This window comes from Notolepis coatsorum (genome assembly GCF_963971535.1).
Source record: "Notolepis coatsorum genome assembly, chromosome: 8".
In the NCBI taxonomy this organism is placed as follows: Eukaryota; Metazoa; Chordata; class Actinopteri; order Aulopiformes; family Paralepididae; genus Notolepis; species Notolepis coatsorum.
Window position 1 is genome coordinate 100884305 of NC_140172.1, and position 18765 is coordinate 100903069.

At 41.3% G+C, this 18765-nt stretch overlaps 1 protein-coding gene across 1 annotated transcript in view; it reads left to right on the plus strand.

Annotated features, from left to right (window-relative positions):
- Nucleotides 1-17981, plus strand: part of paxbp1 (PAX3 and PAX7 binding protein 1) — a 33321-nt gene extending 15340 nt beyond the window's left edge. The window contains exons 10-18 of the mRNA XM_084320166.1: nucleotides 97-212; nucleotides 622-821; nucleotides 1701-1848; nucleotides 5982-6103; nucleotides 6761-6837; nucleotides 7449-7515; nucleotides 7900-8046; nucleotides 11076-11230; nucleotides 15232-17981. Of these exons, the coding sequence (XP_084176292.1) occupies nucleotides 97-212; nucleotides 622-821; nucleotides 1701-1848; nucleotides 5982-6103; nucleotides 6761-6837; nucleotides 7449-7515; nucleotides 7900-8046; nucleotides 11076-11230; nucleotides 15232-15343 (1144 nt within the window). The 3' untranslated portion in view covers nucleotides 15344-17981. The remainder of the gene's footprint in view (nucleotides 1-96; nucleotides 213-621; nucleotides 822-1700; nucleotides 1849-5981; nucleotides 6104-6760; nucleotides 6838-7448; nucleotides 7516-7899; nucleotides 8047-11075; nucleotides 11231-15231) is intronic.
- The last annotated feature ends 784 nt before the right edge of the window (nucleotides 17982-18765 follow it).

The following is an 18765-nucleotide window of genomic DNA, read 5'->3' on the forward strand; positions in this document are numbered from 1 at the left end:
ATTGGGGTTGTAATGCACTGGAGATCTGAGAATCAGAATGAATTGTGACCTAATCTTGGTTCTAATTTGCTGTTGTGTTTTGTTGATGGAATGCAGAACTCGGAGGCGTCAAGCCAGAGAGCAGAACGGAAAGAGGGCGGAGCATAAAGAAGGCCTGTCGTCTGACGATGAGGAGACCTCCACTGACCTCACCAGCTTCAGCATGGAGAGAGGTGCACAATGCAAAGCAAGCATTCCATTGACTATATTCACACGGTGCCCAGTTGGCTCTTACTTCATGCTCAGGATGGGAATGGGGTGGAAAGGAATCTCATCCTGAGCATGATGTAAGAGCAATATGGCCGCCGTGTGAATATGTCAATTTACAACATTTTGTACACCAAATGGCGCATGTGAATGCAACCTGTCAAAAGTTATTACTCTCTAAACTTAAAACCCTGTCCGGTCAAAGTTGTTTTTGGAACGTTGTCTAGAATTCCATAGATTTAAGTGACCTGTAGCCTTAGTTATGTTGTCATCAGAGTATTCAGTTCTCAAAATTCTAATCTTGTATGTGAGATCATACATGTGAAAGGGTTAACGTTTTATTTATTTATTTTCCTTCTCCTTCCTTTTACCCAGACCGTATTGCCAGGGAGTGTAAGAAGGTTTTTGAAGATGTCGTGGAGGACTTCCATTCTCTGGACTGCATCAAGTCCCACTTCGAGGTGTGGAGGAGACTCTATGCCGACTGCTACAGAGACGCTTACATAGGACTGTGTCTCCCCAAACTCTTCAACCCCCTGGTTCGCCTGCAGCTCATTAAATGGAGCCCTCTGGAGGTGTGTGTGTCCACTATGCTCTGAATTAGGGCTACATGTGATATAGGGGAAATAATCTAAAAAGGGCTGAACATCTAAATTACATCTTAAATCACAATATGACCTAGTGGTGCAATATCCAAATCACAGGCCTTCTTGGACAATACCTCAATGTAGGCTATTGCTCAAATAATTGAGTAAGTGGTGCCAGTGTGCAGCTGTCCTTACTCCTCATAGTCTATTCTGCTCCACCAACACACCTGTTGACTATTATCTTACTCCTCATAGTCTGTTCCACCAACACACCTGTTAACTATTATCTTACTCCTCATAGTCTGTTCCACCAACACACCTGTTAACTATTATCTTACTCCTCATAGTCTGTTCTGCTCCACCAACACACCTGTTCAATGATGATGACACTATGTAACAACCCATCAGCTACACACACTGCAGTGCACACACATCCACATGTACACACTCACTTTAAACAAACACTCACATTACCACTCACATTCACTTTAGACACTTTAACACACTTTATATTTATCTATTATTAAAGAGATTTGCACCACATTCATACCTCATTTGCACCCTACCCCAAGTTTTATACCTCTGCATTCTACCTCACTGGTACTAATTTTACTCTGTATTGTATACATGTATATTGACTTTACCTACTTTTTACTTCTTAAATTTTGTTTACTTACTTTCTCTTTACTGTATGTAGCACCCTCTCAGGGGCTCATAAGAAACAAGCATTTCATTATAAAGTATACTGTATTTTGTTCTGACAAATAAAAACCAAACTTGAAAACTGTTAACTATTTTTCACTTGTGTTGAAGAGACTCTTGATGCCCAGTATAAACTCAAACCTCCTTCTCTTCCTCTCTGGCTAGGCGGTGTGTGCTAACTTTGAATACATGCTGTGGTTCGAGTCCTTGTTGTTCTATGGCTGTGAAGAGCCGGGCAAGCTGCCGAAGGGAGACGTGGACATCAACCTGCTGCCTGCTATAGTGGAGCGGGTCATCCTGCCCAAGCTGTCAGGTAAAGATACATCAACATGTTGCCTGCTATAGTGGAGCGGGTCATCCTGCCCAAACTGTCAGGTAAAGATACATCAACATGTTGCCTGCTATAGTGGAGCGGGTCATCCTGCCCAAACTGTCAGGTAAAGATACATCAACCTGTTGCCTGCTATAGTGGAGCGGGTCATCCTGCCCAAACTGTCAGGTAAAGATACATCAACAATAAATGCCCCTTTTCCACCAACGCAGTTAAACAGTGGAACTGTAGCACACCCGAGTGTAAGTAGACTGGTGTGTAGGAGAAGACTATGGACGGTGTGCTCCCCACACAGACTCTGTGACTTGCAGTTAAAACATATTATGGAAAACAACATTTTCGGTACAAGGACCTTCATAATAATAAAACTTAATTTGTATGATCTGCAATTCTTGTATGAAAGGTGCTGCAGCTAAAGTGCTTCACGAAAAGACGGGCACGAAATGATCACAACATCCCAATAGGCCATCTTGTTTATGGTTTGATATCGTTTGATGGTTTTAAAATAGACAATAATAAGAGTAAAATAGTGCAATAGTGTAGTACAGTAAAATAGTTCAATAAAATAAAAGGGCCCTCATTTACAGTATAATAATCGGTGTTCATTCACTAATGCAGTTATATATTACACTATACACTAATGCAGTTATATGATGCACTAATGCAGTTATATGTTACACTATACTCGAATGCAGTTATATGTTACACTATACTTGAATGCCGTTATATGTTACACTATACACTAATGCAGTTATATGTTACACTATACACTAATGCAGTTACCGTACTTTCCGCACTATAAGCCGCACTGGACTATAAGCCGCAGGTGTTTTAATGTTTAATTACCATATGTAATTAGCATTGGGACACAATACTGTCGGACAAATAACAAGAATTAACTCATTTACAAGTTGTATTACGTTTAGCAAATAAGGGAACAGATAAATAACATTTCAATGCAGTCAAAAAAGCAATATTTAGATTTTTACATTTTCGGGTTTGGTCACGTCGAGTCACATATAAGCCGCACCGTTATATAAGCCGCAGGGTCGAAAAATGGGGGGAAAAGCCGCGGCTTATAGTCCGAAAAGTACGGTATATGTTACACTACACTAATGCAGTTATATGTTACACTATACACTAATGCAGTTATATGTTACACTATACACTAATACAGTTATATGTTACACTATACTCTAATGCAGTTATATGTTACACTACACTAATGCAGTTATGTTACACTATACTCTAATGCAGTTATATGTTACACTATACTCTAATGCAGTTATGTTACACTATACTCTAATGCAGTTATATGTTAAACTATACTCTAATGCAGTTATGTTACACTATACTCTAATGCAGTTATGTTACACTATACTCGAATGCAGTTATATGTTGCACCAGTGGTGCCCAACCAGTCGACCTCGATCGACCGGTAGATCGCGTGCTAGTTTCAAGTAGACCGTGAGATTATTTAGGTAGGTGACAGTTGGAGCATAGGTAGGTGACGCATTGGCAAAAAAAATAAAAAATCAAGCGAAAATCCGCGAGCCCAACTCGGATCGAGTTTTCCACCTGGCCGCTGTGTGTATTTGCCATGTCTCGCCCCTGCATCAACGGAGGCACAGTATTCCAATACACATCTCATACATCAGCACAGGCCACGTCTGGTCTTTTGTGAGTCAGAGGAGCGCAAAGTGCTGCGACGTGCATGCGCGAGCGTCCGTGACAGCCCTGTGCAGGTATATCGACCGTCTGGTCTTTTGTGAGTCAATGTGTACTCAGATATTTGTGATCGACACTGTCTCGTAACTAAAGCACTTCCAGGGGGGGGGGGGGGGGGGGACTTTCCAGGCCAAGCATATAAAGCTGATTTGATTAATTTAACCTGGACACTCGCAACTACGGTTTTAGAGCAGAGAAAATCGTGCTGAAAACGGCAACAACCATCAACAAAAAAGGACTACCGGTACATGCTTTGTTTATTGTTGCCAATTGGATCGCAAAGACTGGGAAACCCCACACACTTGCAGAGAGCTCTTGGTTGCCCTGTACCAAATATGTGGTTTCTGTCCTTTGTGGACAAAGTGTTGCAGAGCAGCTCCATACAATACCGCTGTCAGCTGACACTATTTCAAGAAGAATTGACTGCAGGTCGGACGATGTTAAGAGCCAAGTTGTGGAAAAACGTAAGCAGAGCCCGTATTTAATGATTTGAAGCCCATCATCTGTAGCCTACTAGCCACATAGAAGGGCTCATTGATCAATTTCTGACTTATTTCCCTGAAAGAAAGAGCACGGACAATTTGAACAACTGGATCCAAGATCCGTTCATTGCGCGTGACGCTCGCAACAGGCCTCCCTCTGTCTGAGCAGGAGGCGTTGATTGATCTTTCGTGTGACGAGCTACTGAAAGTCAAGTTCACTGGACAGGCCCTCGCAAAGTTCTGGATATCAGTCCGGAACGACTACCCAGTGCTGTGTAATGCTGCGCTGAAAAAGCTTGTCCCGTTTGCGTCAACATACCTCTGTGAAGCGGGATTCTCGGCTCTGACATTAATACAAAATAAATACAGATCTCGCCTCGAGTAGAAGCGGATCTGCGCCTCTTTCTCAGCACAACGCAGCCACGTATCATGGAACTATGTTCAAATGTACAAGCACACCCTTCCCATTAAGTCTCGTTTTTGTTGATTCTTGAAAAGCGCATGTGAACGCATAAAGAATGGCTAAATATGCCTTGATCGTTTTATAAATGTGTATACAGAAACAATTCCGTTTGATAATAATCATTCATTTCATTAACATTCTTGTAATTCCTACACTACACCGTTACAATGATATATAAAATATCATATTATATTATATGCCATATAATATTTTCTGTCATGTGCATATTGAATGGGTATTATTAATCTACTATTACTACTAATACTAGCCGAGAGTAGGTCAAATTTGGTCTGGTAGCTCTCGGCTAGGTGGCAAATTAAAAAGTAGATCTTGGTTCAAAAAAGGTTGGGCACCCCTGTGTTACACTAAGGTCGCTTTCACACGGGCTGTTTGGTCCGGATTATCGGACCAGAATTCTATAGTCCGGTTTTTCGGGTTTGTGTGAATGCGCGTCGAACTCGGTTCGCGGACCAAACAGGCGAACTCTGGTCCGCCTGAAAACGTCGGTCTCGGTTCGCTTCATCGGACCAAACACGAACCAAATATAGGAAGTGCTTATTATTACCTGCATTCAATGCAAAACAAGCACACTGCATCTATCTCTCTATCTATCTATATATCTGTGCATCTTGGGAAGAAGGAAGAAAAAACGCGGCTTATTATATTGTTATTATTATATATATATATATATATATATATATATATATAACAACGTGGTGTACTACAAGTTGTTTAGCGAGAGGATGGTGGTAATCGGCTTCAATAGAACAACTCGCCTCCGCTGATCTGGAGTCAGACAGAGCTCGCAGTCCACACACAAGACACACACACACACACGCGCGCGCACACACACAGGCTCGCAGCCACACACACATTTCCACTGTCCAATAGACAAGCGCCCTTTTCGAATCTTAAATGTCAATGTCTATAATGGATATCGGCTAGGGAGTAGATGGACAAGTAATGAAACTAGTTTGCTACCATTTCAATTAGGGATGGGTACCGAATTCGGTACTTTTGAGGTACCGAACCGAAACACGTCGGTACTACAGAGTATCGAATCAAGTGAGAAACCCTTCACACTGCTCCCATTAATTTGTTTACATTAGAAAGTTTCCTCTACTTGACATCTCCTTTCAGTGGTGCTTCTAGTGGCAGCTGTACAGACGGTCTGACTGGTGCTTCTGTGTGTGAAGTTGAAGGTCATTTTAGTTCGATCAGGACATTTTCTAGGGACCCCAATATCTGAGGGGATCCCACAAGACTTAACCGGGGTGGGACATTTTCACCAGCCATTAACCGTATGGCTATGTTGTTGTTTTAACCTCTAAAATTGAATTTGGCAGGTAGAATCATTTAAGTCTCTTGAAGTCATGATCAACCTGCCACTGTGGTCGGTGAGTGAACATGTTATTTTAACTGTTGTGTTTTTGTGTCGTCAGTGTTGGCAGAGCAGGTGTGGGACCCTCTTTCCAGCAGTCAGACAGCCAGGCTTGTGGGCTTCATCCGCAGGCTGATTAAGGGATACCCCACAGTGCTGCACGGAAACAACCGCTACACGCAGGTAGTTTATACTGTCCTACCTATATACACATAATACATGACCTCACCTAGGTCTAGATGATATGACCAAAGACTACCAATACATCACCCTCTGATTTGTGTTTTTTTTATGTAAATTATAATTTTCATACATAAATTTTTTTCTGACACCTTCACTTAAAGTGGTCTATTCTCATCCGATTTCCGTTGCAAATTACTTTAAAATACAGCTTCAATGTGAATTTTCTTTCTGTATTTTCTACATCCAAACTAGGGATGTAGAGATAAACTAAAACGGGGCATGATCATTTCTCCAATGATAAAATTCAATTACGTGTAACATGCTAGAAATCAATGCAAACTTACTTCAATTACTGCATTTTTAACACATGGAAGCATCTTGGATCTCTTCCAATTGAAAAGAAAATGCATTATATATCAAATATTTTTGTCCAATAACCCCAAACTGTGGGGTATACCATTCAGTAAAAGCGATGGATCGGTACTTGGTCTGAATTGACCTAGCTCAGACCCTGCCTTCTTTTCTTGATCCTCCAATCACAGCTGTTGCTTCCCTCCGAGATAGGTCAATTGGGGTATTGGCAGTGAAAAAGTGGTATTTGTGCGTCCCTAATGAAAAGACAATTTGGACACCAATGTGTTTGTTTTCCTCCACCAGGAGCTATTGAAGACGATCGTTTTACGGACAAGGCGGACTCTAGATGATGATGTCTTCTTACCACTCTACCCCAAAAAGTAAGTCATCCAGTGAAACTGGGTAGTGGTCATAGATTATAATGTCCTGACCATTATCTCCTGAACCATTTGATTTATGCACATTCCCCGCCATATTGGTTGACTGTGACATAGGGTTGATCTGAATCCCTCAAAGCTTAAATCGCTGCCATGGTAATCAATGTCAAAATCACTATTGGATTGCTTTGTTTTCTTTTGGTAGCTTTTCCCCCCCATTACTGTTAAAACATTTCCCCAAATCAGCATAAGAAATAACTTAAGGAAATAATAATCCAACATTAATTCATAAGAATCTGTTCTTCTCAGACAAGGACCTCGTATGATCTTTCAGAAAACCTCTCTACCCCACAGCTCTCTCTTACCCACGGCATTGAAGAATGTAGCTTTGATTATTCAATGATGATGTTACTACAGAAGCATGGAAGCCCATACAATTGTAATGGGGATGCATTAATGTGATGTAATGTATATAAAAACTTCAAGAACCAAGATGATCAAATCAATAGGCTGAACACACACTTGTCATATTTACAAACTCAAGATTGTTTTTACATATATTTGAAGTATATGTGGAAGCAAGTGTCCGACTGTAAGTGCTTTTTGTGTTTCAGTGTGTTGGAGAACAAGAATGGTGGTCCCTACTTATTCTACCAGAGGCAGTTCTGGTCCTGTGTCAAGGTAGGAATGTGGAGCTATTATCAGTTTCTATCTATCCATTACCCAAAAATTGGCAATGAATAATTGATTTGATTTTTAGTAACGAATGCGAGTGAATATTCAACATAGAGAGTGATTTACATGCACATTATTGTGGATAGTGGATACTAGCTAATAATTTATTGGTTAAAGCCATAGAGGGGACAATGCATTTTCTTTTGGTTATTTTCTTACCTCACCTGCACATTGCGTCTATAACCGCATTTTGTGATCTGTTGTTTTTATTCTCGTATGATAATACAAATGAAATCCATATCTTTAACGTGCATGTAAATGCATCCGTCAGGCCCGTGATCTGAGGCTGCAAGTGGATAGAGTCTTAACCGTCTCTTTCTCCATGTGTAGCTGCTGAACAACATCCTGCAGTGGGAGGGCATCCTGTCGGGTCCCTGCATGAGGGAGCTGGCTCTGGACAGCACTCTGAACAGATACATCCTCTCTGCCCTGCAGACCACTGATGTCGGGGAGGACAGCCTGCACAAATGCCAGCAGGTAGGATACGGTGCATGAATTCAACGTCAATATATCATTATGAATTCAATGTCCGTACCTTGGCAGGATTAACCACAGAAACCCCCATGGAGCCCAATTTCCCCAAGGGGATCAATAAAGGAATATCTTGATTTGACTATGATATATTATTGTTGAATATTCTCCTTGTAGTAGCTTTAAAACAAGGGTAGCTCAGCCTGTCGGGTAGAAAATGTATCGGAATGGTCCACTGCAAATGTAATTAAAACAGGGTAGCTCACTTCGTCAGATAGGGAATATCTGTTGGAATGGACTACATACATTTTCAGTCCTAGCACAGTAGAAAACACTACTCTGTTTGCTGAAGAGGCACCGCTGCACCAACGCATGTGGCATAATGAATCACTACCAGTGATTGTACTCGCCTTACACACTGCCAACGAGATGCCTCTACCGTTAGATTGCATCATATCCTGTGAATGAATTGGGTTATAACACAGGCATAGTTGACACATTGATTTGGTCCCCAAACACTCCACTAGCACAATCTCAGCATTTGCCTTAGCCTCCAATATATTAGCCTTGCATACACGGGGCTCGAAATTAACTTTTTTACTTGGTAGCACTGCTGGGAGCACCAGCAAAAATTTAGGAGCACCCACCAAAATGTAAGGAGCACCAACAATATATATGTAATATATTTTTTATTGATAAAAAACAACAATATAACAGTACTGTAATGCAGTAAAACAATGAAAGTAGCCTTAAACTATAGTATAGTGTAGACCTAGTAGTGTAGCCTATAGTCTAGTTAACGTGTTAGCTCTCTGTCACGTGACAGTGGAGTGCCACGAAATGGAGTGATTGAAGGCTAATCTTAACTAATCTAAAATCTGCATTAAATGTAAGAACGTCAAGCTCACGTTTGATTGGTTAGAATGGTCACTGTCGACTCACAAGGCACACATACTGAGTGTACAAACTAGCGAATGGACAGAGAAAGGGACGTTGGGGGAGGGGGGCAGGAGGTCTCACCAGAACAATAATTTTCACTCGCACAAATGCTCCCAATTATATTTTGAGGTCGCACAGATCAAATTTCGGGAGCAATTTCGAGCCCGCCCCTGATACAGCTAAGCATCAGCGAGCTGTATATTCATGCCCGGCTCCATAGTAGAACTCTTTTGGCTCATAACTACTGAAAACCTGTCAAACTCCAACATGAACTACTAAACAGCTGTCCAAAACTCTAATATAAACTACTGAACACCTGTCTAAAGGGGGCTTTCACACTAGCCATTCGGGGTCGAATCGGAGCACGATCGCACCAAAATAGAGTGATGAGAACGCTCCCCCCCCCCCCCCCCCCCCCCGTCACCGGGGACGCTGATTCGGTCCAAGACGGGACCGCTCGAATAGGTGGTCTCGGGTGCGCACCAGTGTCCCCGACGACGGAGCAGGGCGTGGTGTGCAAGCAAAACCTGTAATGCTTTCATGCTTGCTTGAATTTTGGGCAGATAAAAACATACAGCAACAACTGGACAATACCCACAAAAACTATATTTATGCGCAATTTGGCGAGTTCAGACCTCAACCAAACAAGCATGTTGAGCCTCACGGCTCAGTGGATGATGGAAACTTCTAGATGAAGCCACGTCCCAAGACTTCCCTGGCTCACCTTAGGCCTGGCAATTTTTTTGCCATTGCTATGTCTATACATTGGTTTCTTGTTCGAATGCATTTATTTCTATAGACTGATGTATTTTTCTGCCATGAAAAATGGAGCCTCTAATAATTGCCCAAAACGTAAGCCGTAAAAGATTAGCTAAAACGCGTACAAAGCCACTTATTCTGAGATGATAATTCATGTATCTGGATAACCAATGCACGGATTTTGTCGAGACGGGTAGCGTTATTTCGGGAAAATTGATATCTATAGTCTGGTGTAGTTTTCGTCCACGAAAAATGGAAGCTTTAATTATTATTATTCATAGTCTATGAATAATAATTAGAGCCTCCATTTTTCGTGGACAAACTACACCAGACTATAGATATCAATTTTCCCGAAATAACGCTATCTGTCTCGACAAAATCCGTGCATTGTATCCAGATACAGATGAATTAGCATCTTAGAATAACAAATAACACGCAAAAGACAAACGCAACATCTTTTCTTTTCTCCAGCGCGACCAGCACGTCTTTCGTTGGACGTGCTGGTCTAATAATGCTGTTATTAGAAGATGTGCGTGCATGGGTACAACGAATCAGTCAACAATGTCGAGCTAAAAGTGAAGAAGATGAGGCTTCGATATATTTTCCGTGGTTTGATGCAGTGGACAGTAATGTGGCCGGTTAGCCCATCCAAACCGCGCCATGGCCATAATGTTTTTAGTGTAGGAAAAGTATCCAAAACCCATCGTGTAGATTTAGCTGGTACATTACTTCCTGAGGTACAGCGAAAATGTCCCGTGTAACTGTTTTGTTTATTCAGAAATATATAGACTATAGAGTTGCTCTCCTCAGACCTGTCTCAAACCCTGCCCCTTTTCTTGATCCTCCAATCACAGCTGTCGCTTACCTCTGACTTCCTCGTACAAACTTTAAACTTTGTTTGTACGAGGAAGTCAGAGGTAAGCGACAGCTGTGATTGGAGGATCAAGAAAAGAGGGCAGGGTTTTGAGACAGGTCCATTGTGCCTGGCTGGGAGCGAACCAAGACTGCAGTGTGTACGCAAACCAGAGGGGGGAGAGGGAGGGGGGGAGTTTGCACTCAAGGACGGAGCGAGGACGGAACGGAGCACCCGTTCCTAATGAGAAGACACCCTGAAACTCCATATGATATTACTGTAGTTCCATATTTTGTTTTTTAAAGAAGTTGTAGACCCTGTGCTCACTTCTCTGGACCACAGCCATAACGACCATGATAGATGTTTCCTACCTGATGGGGTATGCTGCCTACGTACCCTACATTTATTTTAATTTTTCATGTACTTAAAAGTTGACCCTCCTCCATCGGTGCCAACACTTCCTGTCCTCCTCTTTCTCCACCAGGTGGTGGAGTGTTTCCCAGCCCAGTGGTTCTCTGTTCTGAAGGGCCAGCAGACCCTGCCACAGCTGGAGCCATTCTGCCGTTACCTCACCCACCTGGCCAGCTCCATGTACCGCTCCAGTCTGGGCGGCTCTGATTTAGAGCGGCGCAGCGCCAAGTAAGTGGTTCTAGTCTGTTAATACAGCTTTAGGGCTGTAACGATACGCACATTTTCTGATTTAATATGAATCTTGAGGTCACAATTAGAATGTTGATACTTTATGCGTTAAAATGTATTCATAGTTTCATAGTCTTCTCCGCTCTTTCTTTATGACTGTCTCTTTCTCTTTGACTGTCTCTCTTTCTCTGAGTGTCTCTCTCTTTGACTGTCTCTCTTTCTGTTCAACTGTCTGTTTGACTCTCTCCCTTTCTCTTCGACTGTCTTTTTTCCTCTTCGACTGTCTCTCTCCCTTTCTCTTTGACTGTCTCTCCCTTTCTCTTCGACTGTCTTTCTCTTTGACTGTCTCTTTCTGTTAGACTTTCTCTTTGACTGTCTCTCTGTTTCTGTTCGACCGCGTGTCTGTTTCTGTTTTACTGTGTCTCTGTTTGACTAAGTGCATAGCATCCCCCGACTCCACGCCAACAGCATCCAGGCAGATGCCTAGTTTAGACCACAATGGGGGGGACTGAGAGACCTAGGGAAGAGAGTGAGATAAGGATAATCACAAATACAGTTTTAAATGTGAATACACTGTATTGAATGTACACATTTAGTTTTATTCTGTATTGAGATTGTTCCACAGTTTTGTAGATGTTGGGGTAGAGGAGTTTTCAGTCCTGCCTAGCACCTTCCAGTGGTGTAGTGTGGGAGTAGCTGTAAGGATGCCAAGCTAGAAATCAGGGCTATCAGACTAAAGAAATGTTTGCATGACTGCTATCCTTAGATTTTCATCAGTCAGAATAACCCATTTAACTCATTGACCACCGGGAATTAGATGGAGCCCGTCATAGCACTGCCACACTTTAAAAGATAGGAGTGCGTCACCTTGTTTATAGAGCTATAACTATATTCTATATTATAGCTATGGATACAATACTATGGCCCATTTGACACCACCTATCTATCGTTCAATATGTGAAAAAGACTACATTTAAAAAAAAAAATCATCCATACGTTCCCGTGTTATACCGCGGTGAATATAAGTATGGTTTTAGAGCGGTCTGGGGTAATTCCCGAAATGCTGAGTTATAGCCTTAAACGTCAATTCTACTATAGACGTTGCCGTTTCTTGCCTGTACGCGCTACTATTCCAAAATCACATCCATGTTATAGGTATTATGTTTCATCATGAATGCATGAAAGGTGGGGGGATCGTTTCTGATTATTTGATTGTCGGTAACGGCATTCGTATTGAACACTAAAAACGATTATCAGTCCGAATCGGTATAAAAGCATTGCAGGATCAAGCTTTTGACGTCGGATAGTCCTTACCTATGATCGGGAGTATTCCAAAAATAATATTCCAATTGTTTGATCGCCATCTGGTACATCCAATGTCCATTTGGTCCACGGCATAACCCACCACAACATATGGATCGGGTATATTTGACGTGCTTCAATGGAACCGGGAGAACCGCTCCACTTGGCCGACAAGGAAAAGTGAAACCGGAGACATTTGGCCGTTCCACAGGCCAATATACAAGGTTACAAAGGGTGCTCGATACCGCCGTCTAGCTGGATGCTGCCGGTATTGCACTTTGGCGACCTCAGACTCATTCCCTATGGTAACGCCAAGGTCCCTGGATGAATAATTAATAAAAATATCGAAAAAAAGGATCCAATAACGAGTATACTCGTTGTTGGAGTTCAAGCGTCGGCTCCCAATAAGTTATTATTAGTTTTGTAGCACAGGCCAAAATCTTGTAGCACAAGTATAAAACGTGTTATATTTGTAACAGTCACAAATGTGCCTATATTGTATTTGTGTTATTTAGTTGCAGTGCCATGTTTGGCTGTCATTTAGTATATCGCCATGTGTTATTATTACTATGATACTCTCATATGCTATTTTCAATTAATATCATAAACAACATAAGGAATATTAGCATAATTTTGAGTGGACTGAAGGAATGAGTCGGCGTTAATAGTTTTAAATGCAAATAATTTATTGAAACATAGAAGTGGGGTCGGTTGGGACACACACACACACACACACACAATGGGGGACCCTGATGTAAACAAGACAAACGTCTTTCTCAGGTCTGCATCCCCTTAACAATTGTGTGTATTGAGCCGTACTGTACTGTACCCATTCTGCAATCTGTTAAATAAAGTTTTCATTCATTCATTCACACACACTGTTTCAACTCACCACCCCAGCATCATATTGTAGTCTAGTCTGTCTTCAAACTTCCACTCTTCTCGAAAACTTGTTTATATTTGAATATCAACATTATCTGTCCATCCTCAGTTTACTATAATACTCCTGTCCTGACTAGTGACTTCATCATCTTTCCAAACGCACGCACGCACGCACACACACACACAGGGAAGGGGAGAGAGTGCCCCCCCATTTCCCTTTCCCCAGCCCACACTGTGGCTGCTGGCTCTGCCTCTGATCAGGATTAGCTTGTTAGCTTGCTAACGTTGTAGTGATTGTAATGGTACATAAACGTTAATTTCGGGCGATGTGCGCATAAAGGAATGGCGACGGTGCAAAGCATGTAGATGCATTTGACCCGTTGCGAGAAAAAAAACCCACCACAGACTTATTTCGGGACGTGTAGCACCAACCGACCAACGCGCTGCTCTGCTTGCAGAAGGCGCACGGATAGGGCGGATATGACTCCTCGAGTTGTCACAAGAGTTTTTTCAAAATAAGATTATCATATGCACCTGAACGTTGCTAGCTTTCGGAGCCTAGCTGGAGCTGCGCGTGGGCAGAAATGAGACCCGCTACAGGATTTTCAAAATAAGAGTATCTATATGAACCGAATCCCTATCGCACCAGTGCTACTGAAGTAAATCCATCCATCGCACAGACCGCTGTTGCTGTAGCACGTGCGATATATATGTCGCACTGTACAGGCCTGCCAATAACGAGTAAACTAGTTGTTGGCGGGGAATGAGTTAATCATCAGATCTGTAAGAAATGCTTGCCGTAATGCCTTTCCTACATTATTCCTACATTCATATGTAGGAAAAAATGCTAAATAACTCCTTTTTTTTTAGATCAAGTTTTAATCAATAAACTATTTGCACCAAGACAAAAATATTAACCACCAACCTCTTACACGTCACAAATGGATCAATACAGTCCGTATTAAGTGAGGTTGCGTTTCTTTTTCAAATGTAGCCAAGAGTAAAGACCCTAACCCTATCAAAGCAGCAGTCAAAGTGTATATTTTCAGCACTACGTTTGTTTACCAATGATTTTAAGTAGGGATGTCCGATATTATTGGCCTACCGATATTATCGGCCGATATCGGCATTAAAATGTGATCTCGGAAAATATCGGTATCTGTTTAAAAAAAAAATTACATTTCTATAATTTTTATTTACCCAGGCAAGCAAGTAAGAACAAATTCTGATTTTATTTATTGTCAAAAGTATGCATAATGTTGTGTTAATTCCACAACAAGAGATATGTAATGTTAATTACCTGAAATTATAAAAAAAATTGGGGGGGGGAAACCCTGCATATATCGGTTGATATCGGTATCGGAAATTAAGAGTTGGACAATATCGGTGTATCGGTAAAAAAGCCAATATCGAGCATCCCTAATGTTATTAGCTAAATATGAGCTTATAAAAATCAAATTGCATGTAAATTCAGTACTGTATCTACAAAAAAACCTGTAAATCGTCTGCCCTTTGTTCATTTGCTTAGACTCTTGGTGCACTTGATCTCAGGAAGGTGCTGAATGGGCTTTTGGTCAATGTTAGCATGGTGTTATTCACCATCAAAGATGGGGGGGGGGGGGGGGGGGGGAATGATCATTTATATTCTCATTTTTGCTTCATTACAATTTACTCAAGCATAGTAACAAACACAATATTTCTGACTGGGAATACATTCCCTGAGGTCCATAGATGTACTACATTGTGATGCTTCGGGGGTATATGGGTGCATGCCTTTCTCTACAGCGCTCCTAATACTGCTGTCTATGTGTCAACAGGGAACAGATTAAAGAGGTGGTGAAGCTGTTGGGACAACTGAATGCCCTGGACCACATCATCACTGTGGCAACGGAACACGGAATCAAAGAAATTAAGCCGGAGACCAAGTGACAAAGGAATTAAGTCGACAACATCGTATTTCTCTCATTGGACGGCGTGGGAATGGTTTTGACGTGGGCGTCACTGGGAGGGTTTCTGAAGGAAGGTGTGTGTGTAAATCGAGCCTTTGAAAACCTGAGAAGAGTGAAATTATTACGTGAACTAAAACAAGAACATGTTCTCGAAGAGTTTTATTTTTTTGACTGCCATGCATGCAATTCTTTTGTAAAGAGCGTCACAAACATGCCTTCATTGAAACACACACGAGTTAGGCAACACACAGGCTCCGATGGTACCTCCTCCTTTGACTCCAGAGACGCGAAGGTGATTGGCTAGCTAGACCCCCCCCCCCCCCCCCCCCTTACACCAACGTCTAACAAGGCGGTAGTTTGAGCTGTCATTTAACCCAATAATACTCTGCTGCTCAAAGCTTGTGCTATTCATGTCCATATCACTCATCAGGGGGAGGGACATAGCTGAAAGATGCTGCTGAAGGTGATGGGACTAATTGTGCGTTTGGTAGGTCCTCATCAATTAGTAAAAGTCAGACATTTCTGAGTTTATTACTAGGAAACTTCATTCGAATGGCCGACCAAGTGGTCAAATTCAGTGGTGACTTTGAGTGACTGTCTTAATTTTTACTTTTGTAACTTTATGGGGGAGTAATATTTGTAAGTAATTCTGGCACTTATTTCTTTCATAGTAATTTTTATTTCATACCCTTTTACTAGTATGCTGTGAAATAGGTATTACATTCTATTCAAAGTGGTCTTAAATTGAGCAACCCTCACCTTTTGTGGCACAAACATTTGAACTGTAATCATGTGTCTGACAAATCAAAGATTTGACATGCTGGGATTCCAAAAAATCGCTCAAACCACCTGCATCAAGAAAGCAAGGTTGAATAATCTAGACCGAATCTACTGCCTTGGACCTGATTAGTCCTGACCTCACAACCTAACTACTAGCGCACCCAAACGCTATCGCCTCGTATCCCTGGGGAGTCTTATAGCCGTGATAGTTTTAAGACCCAGGTGAAATTATGACTCGTCTTTTACCATAAGAGTTTCTCAAGGTAGCGGGTTTATATTGTTCTCGTATTCAATTGGTCTGACATTTGATGGGAGCAGAGTTGAGCATAATTAAATGAGATCTGCATTTTTACATTAGAGGGGAAAAAAGGTAATGGGTACATGACTGTACCTAATGCAAAAACGACATCTTCCCAGGAAAGGGTTAATTGTATTTGACGACCAGTCTCTAGTGAACGCTGTGGAGCTGAGGAAAAACCCAAATAGTAAACGCAACAGACTTATATACTCGTGTTTTGTTTTTAAACGCCATAGTTTTCATGTTTTTAACATTTTATTGATGGCTAAAATGAAAACAAAATATGGTGTTTAATGCAACGAGAATGTAAAGGACCAACATCGGAGCAGTTATTTTATTGGTTGTAAGAATTAAACTATACAAAGATTATTAACCTAAATAATACTGTTTGGCTGTAATACGTACCGGTAATAGTTTTGCTCTTCGATGGGGGGGAAATCACAGGTGGAACCTCACTCCCCAGGTCTATACGGTTTTGTTAGTCCTTACAAGTTGACGAGGACCTGCCGAACGCACCATAATGTCGGAACAATCCAGACCAACCTTCCTTGTTAACCTGCCGTAAATCACGTGAACGTTTTCTAGAAGACTCTTTGGTGCTCGAGTGTGCAGGATGACGTAACGATGACCCCACACTAAAACCTCATACCTCCAAATGTAGCGTTCTTAAAAAATGTAAGAAAAGTTGACTGGGTCCTTTTTGTTATGTGCTGAGCCAAGTTTCATGACCCTAGGACTCTTGTAACCCATTCAGAACCTAATGTAGAATTTAAAAAAATTAATGGGTGTTAATCTGAAAATAACTGTCATTCTGAAATAAAGGTTGACTATTGAGATTTTGATTTGACGGCAACAAAGCATTTGCTGTTTTTTTGGTGTTTGAAAAATACTAAAAAATATATATATACCCCCCCCCCCCCCCCCCTCATTCATTACTGGTTCAGAATCAGGATGCTATTCTAAGTGTGAAACCGAAACGTTATGCTTTTGTTTCTGTTCACAACGCCAATCTCTTGTGTAAATATTGTGAATAATGTAAATTGTCTGAAAAGAGACAGTCTGCTTGTTACCTAATTCTGTTAAGAGAGCAGGCAAAGGGTCAAGGGGACAATCCTCGTAAGACTGCTCTTCATAGAAATACCTATAGGAAATCTAGATAATGTCTTCCTCATTAGGAAGTGGGAGATTCGTCATGTTTACCTTCTACTTGGAGTAAACTGTTATTTAATATGGACCTGTGGATTCATACTATACCTATTTTACTGTGCTAGCTTTGAAAAAATAACCACCATATTTCTTTTTTTTTTAAACTCTTTTTTTTCTGTATGTGCCAAACGAGCTTTCATGTGAGCCAAGAGGTAGAATTAGTCTATTGACAAAGATCTCGATGACCCAACTTGCCTGCTTTGAGTCGTTAAGGCCATGCAGTGTGGCTACTTCAAAACATGACCCTGAAGGAGTTACCAACTTTGTATTTTAATTTGTCAGATTTTTCAATATAATATTTGCCAGTGAATAAAACGTTTGCTATGGAAAATAACTAAGTGGACAGTGTTTGGTTTTGTTTTCTTGGCGGATAGTGTTTTTTTGGTGACACGCACTAACCTGTGCAAACTAGTTGGTTTAGGTGCAGACCTTTTGCTGTGGAATTGCATCAGGGTCATCACATTGGTGCCAAGTGTGGAAACTTTAAGTTCGGCCGACATTGAGTTGAATGGGATCAGCCGTCATTTAAACAGGTTATTACATCCGATGTCAGAATAAAAAAGTATTAACTAGCCAACGTTTGATATATTGTTTCCTCACATAGCTTTGTATATAGAATTTTAATACAGGCTTCAATATAACTGGCAACAAAGTCTGGCACCAAGCAGAGCATATAGAATGCTGGTATTCTGATGTAATGAGTCTGACCCTTCCTACTTTTATAGATTCCTTGTCAGCTACTTGGCTCCATTTAGAATGTTTATGTTAAGTTAGAAAAGGTCTATATGGGAGCCATGTTGTTCTAACACTTGTGAACCATCACTCTTCTGAACACGTAACCAGTTGAGCTTCTGTAAGTGGGTTGACATGATCCTTCCGGCAAAGTTCTCACACAACATGACCTGAAGCTTTCTTTTAAAGCAACATGGTTAATCCAGGACAAATTGGCATAGTCAAAAATACACAATTAGCCTTTTGCTAATAACCGGTGGCAATATTGTTTCTTGTTGTCCCGCACCTTTTTCACCAAAGAAAATTCGCTGTTTATTTATTGTACTTGGTGGATAATGTGCTTGAAAAGACTTAAGCCCAGATGTGTTTTTGCAAGTAAATGAAGA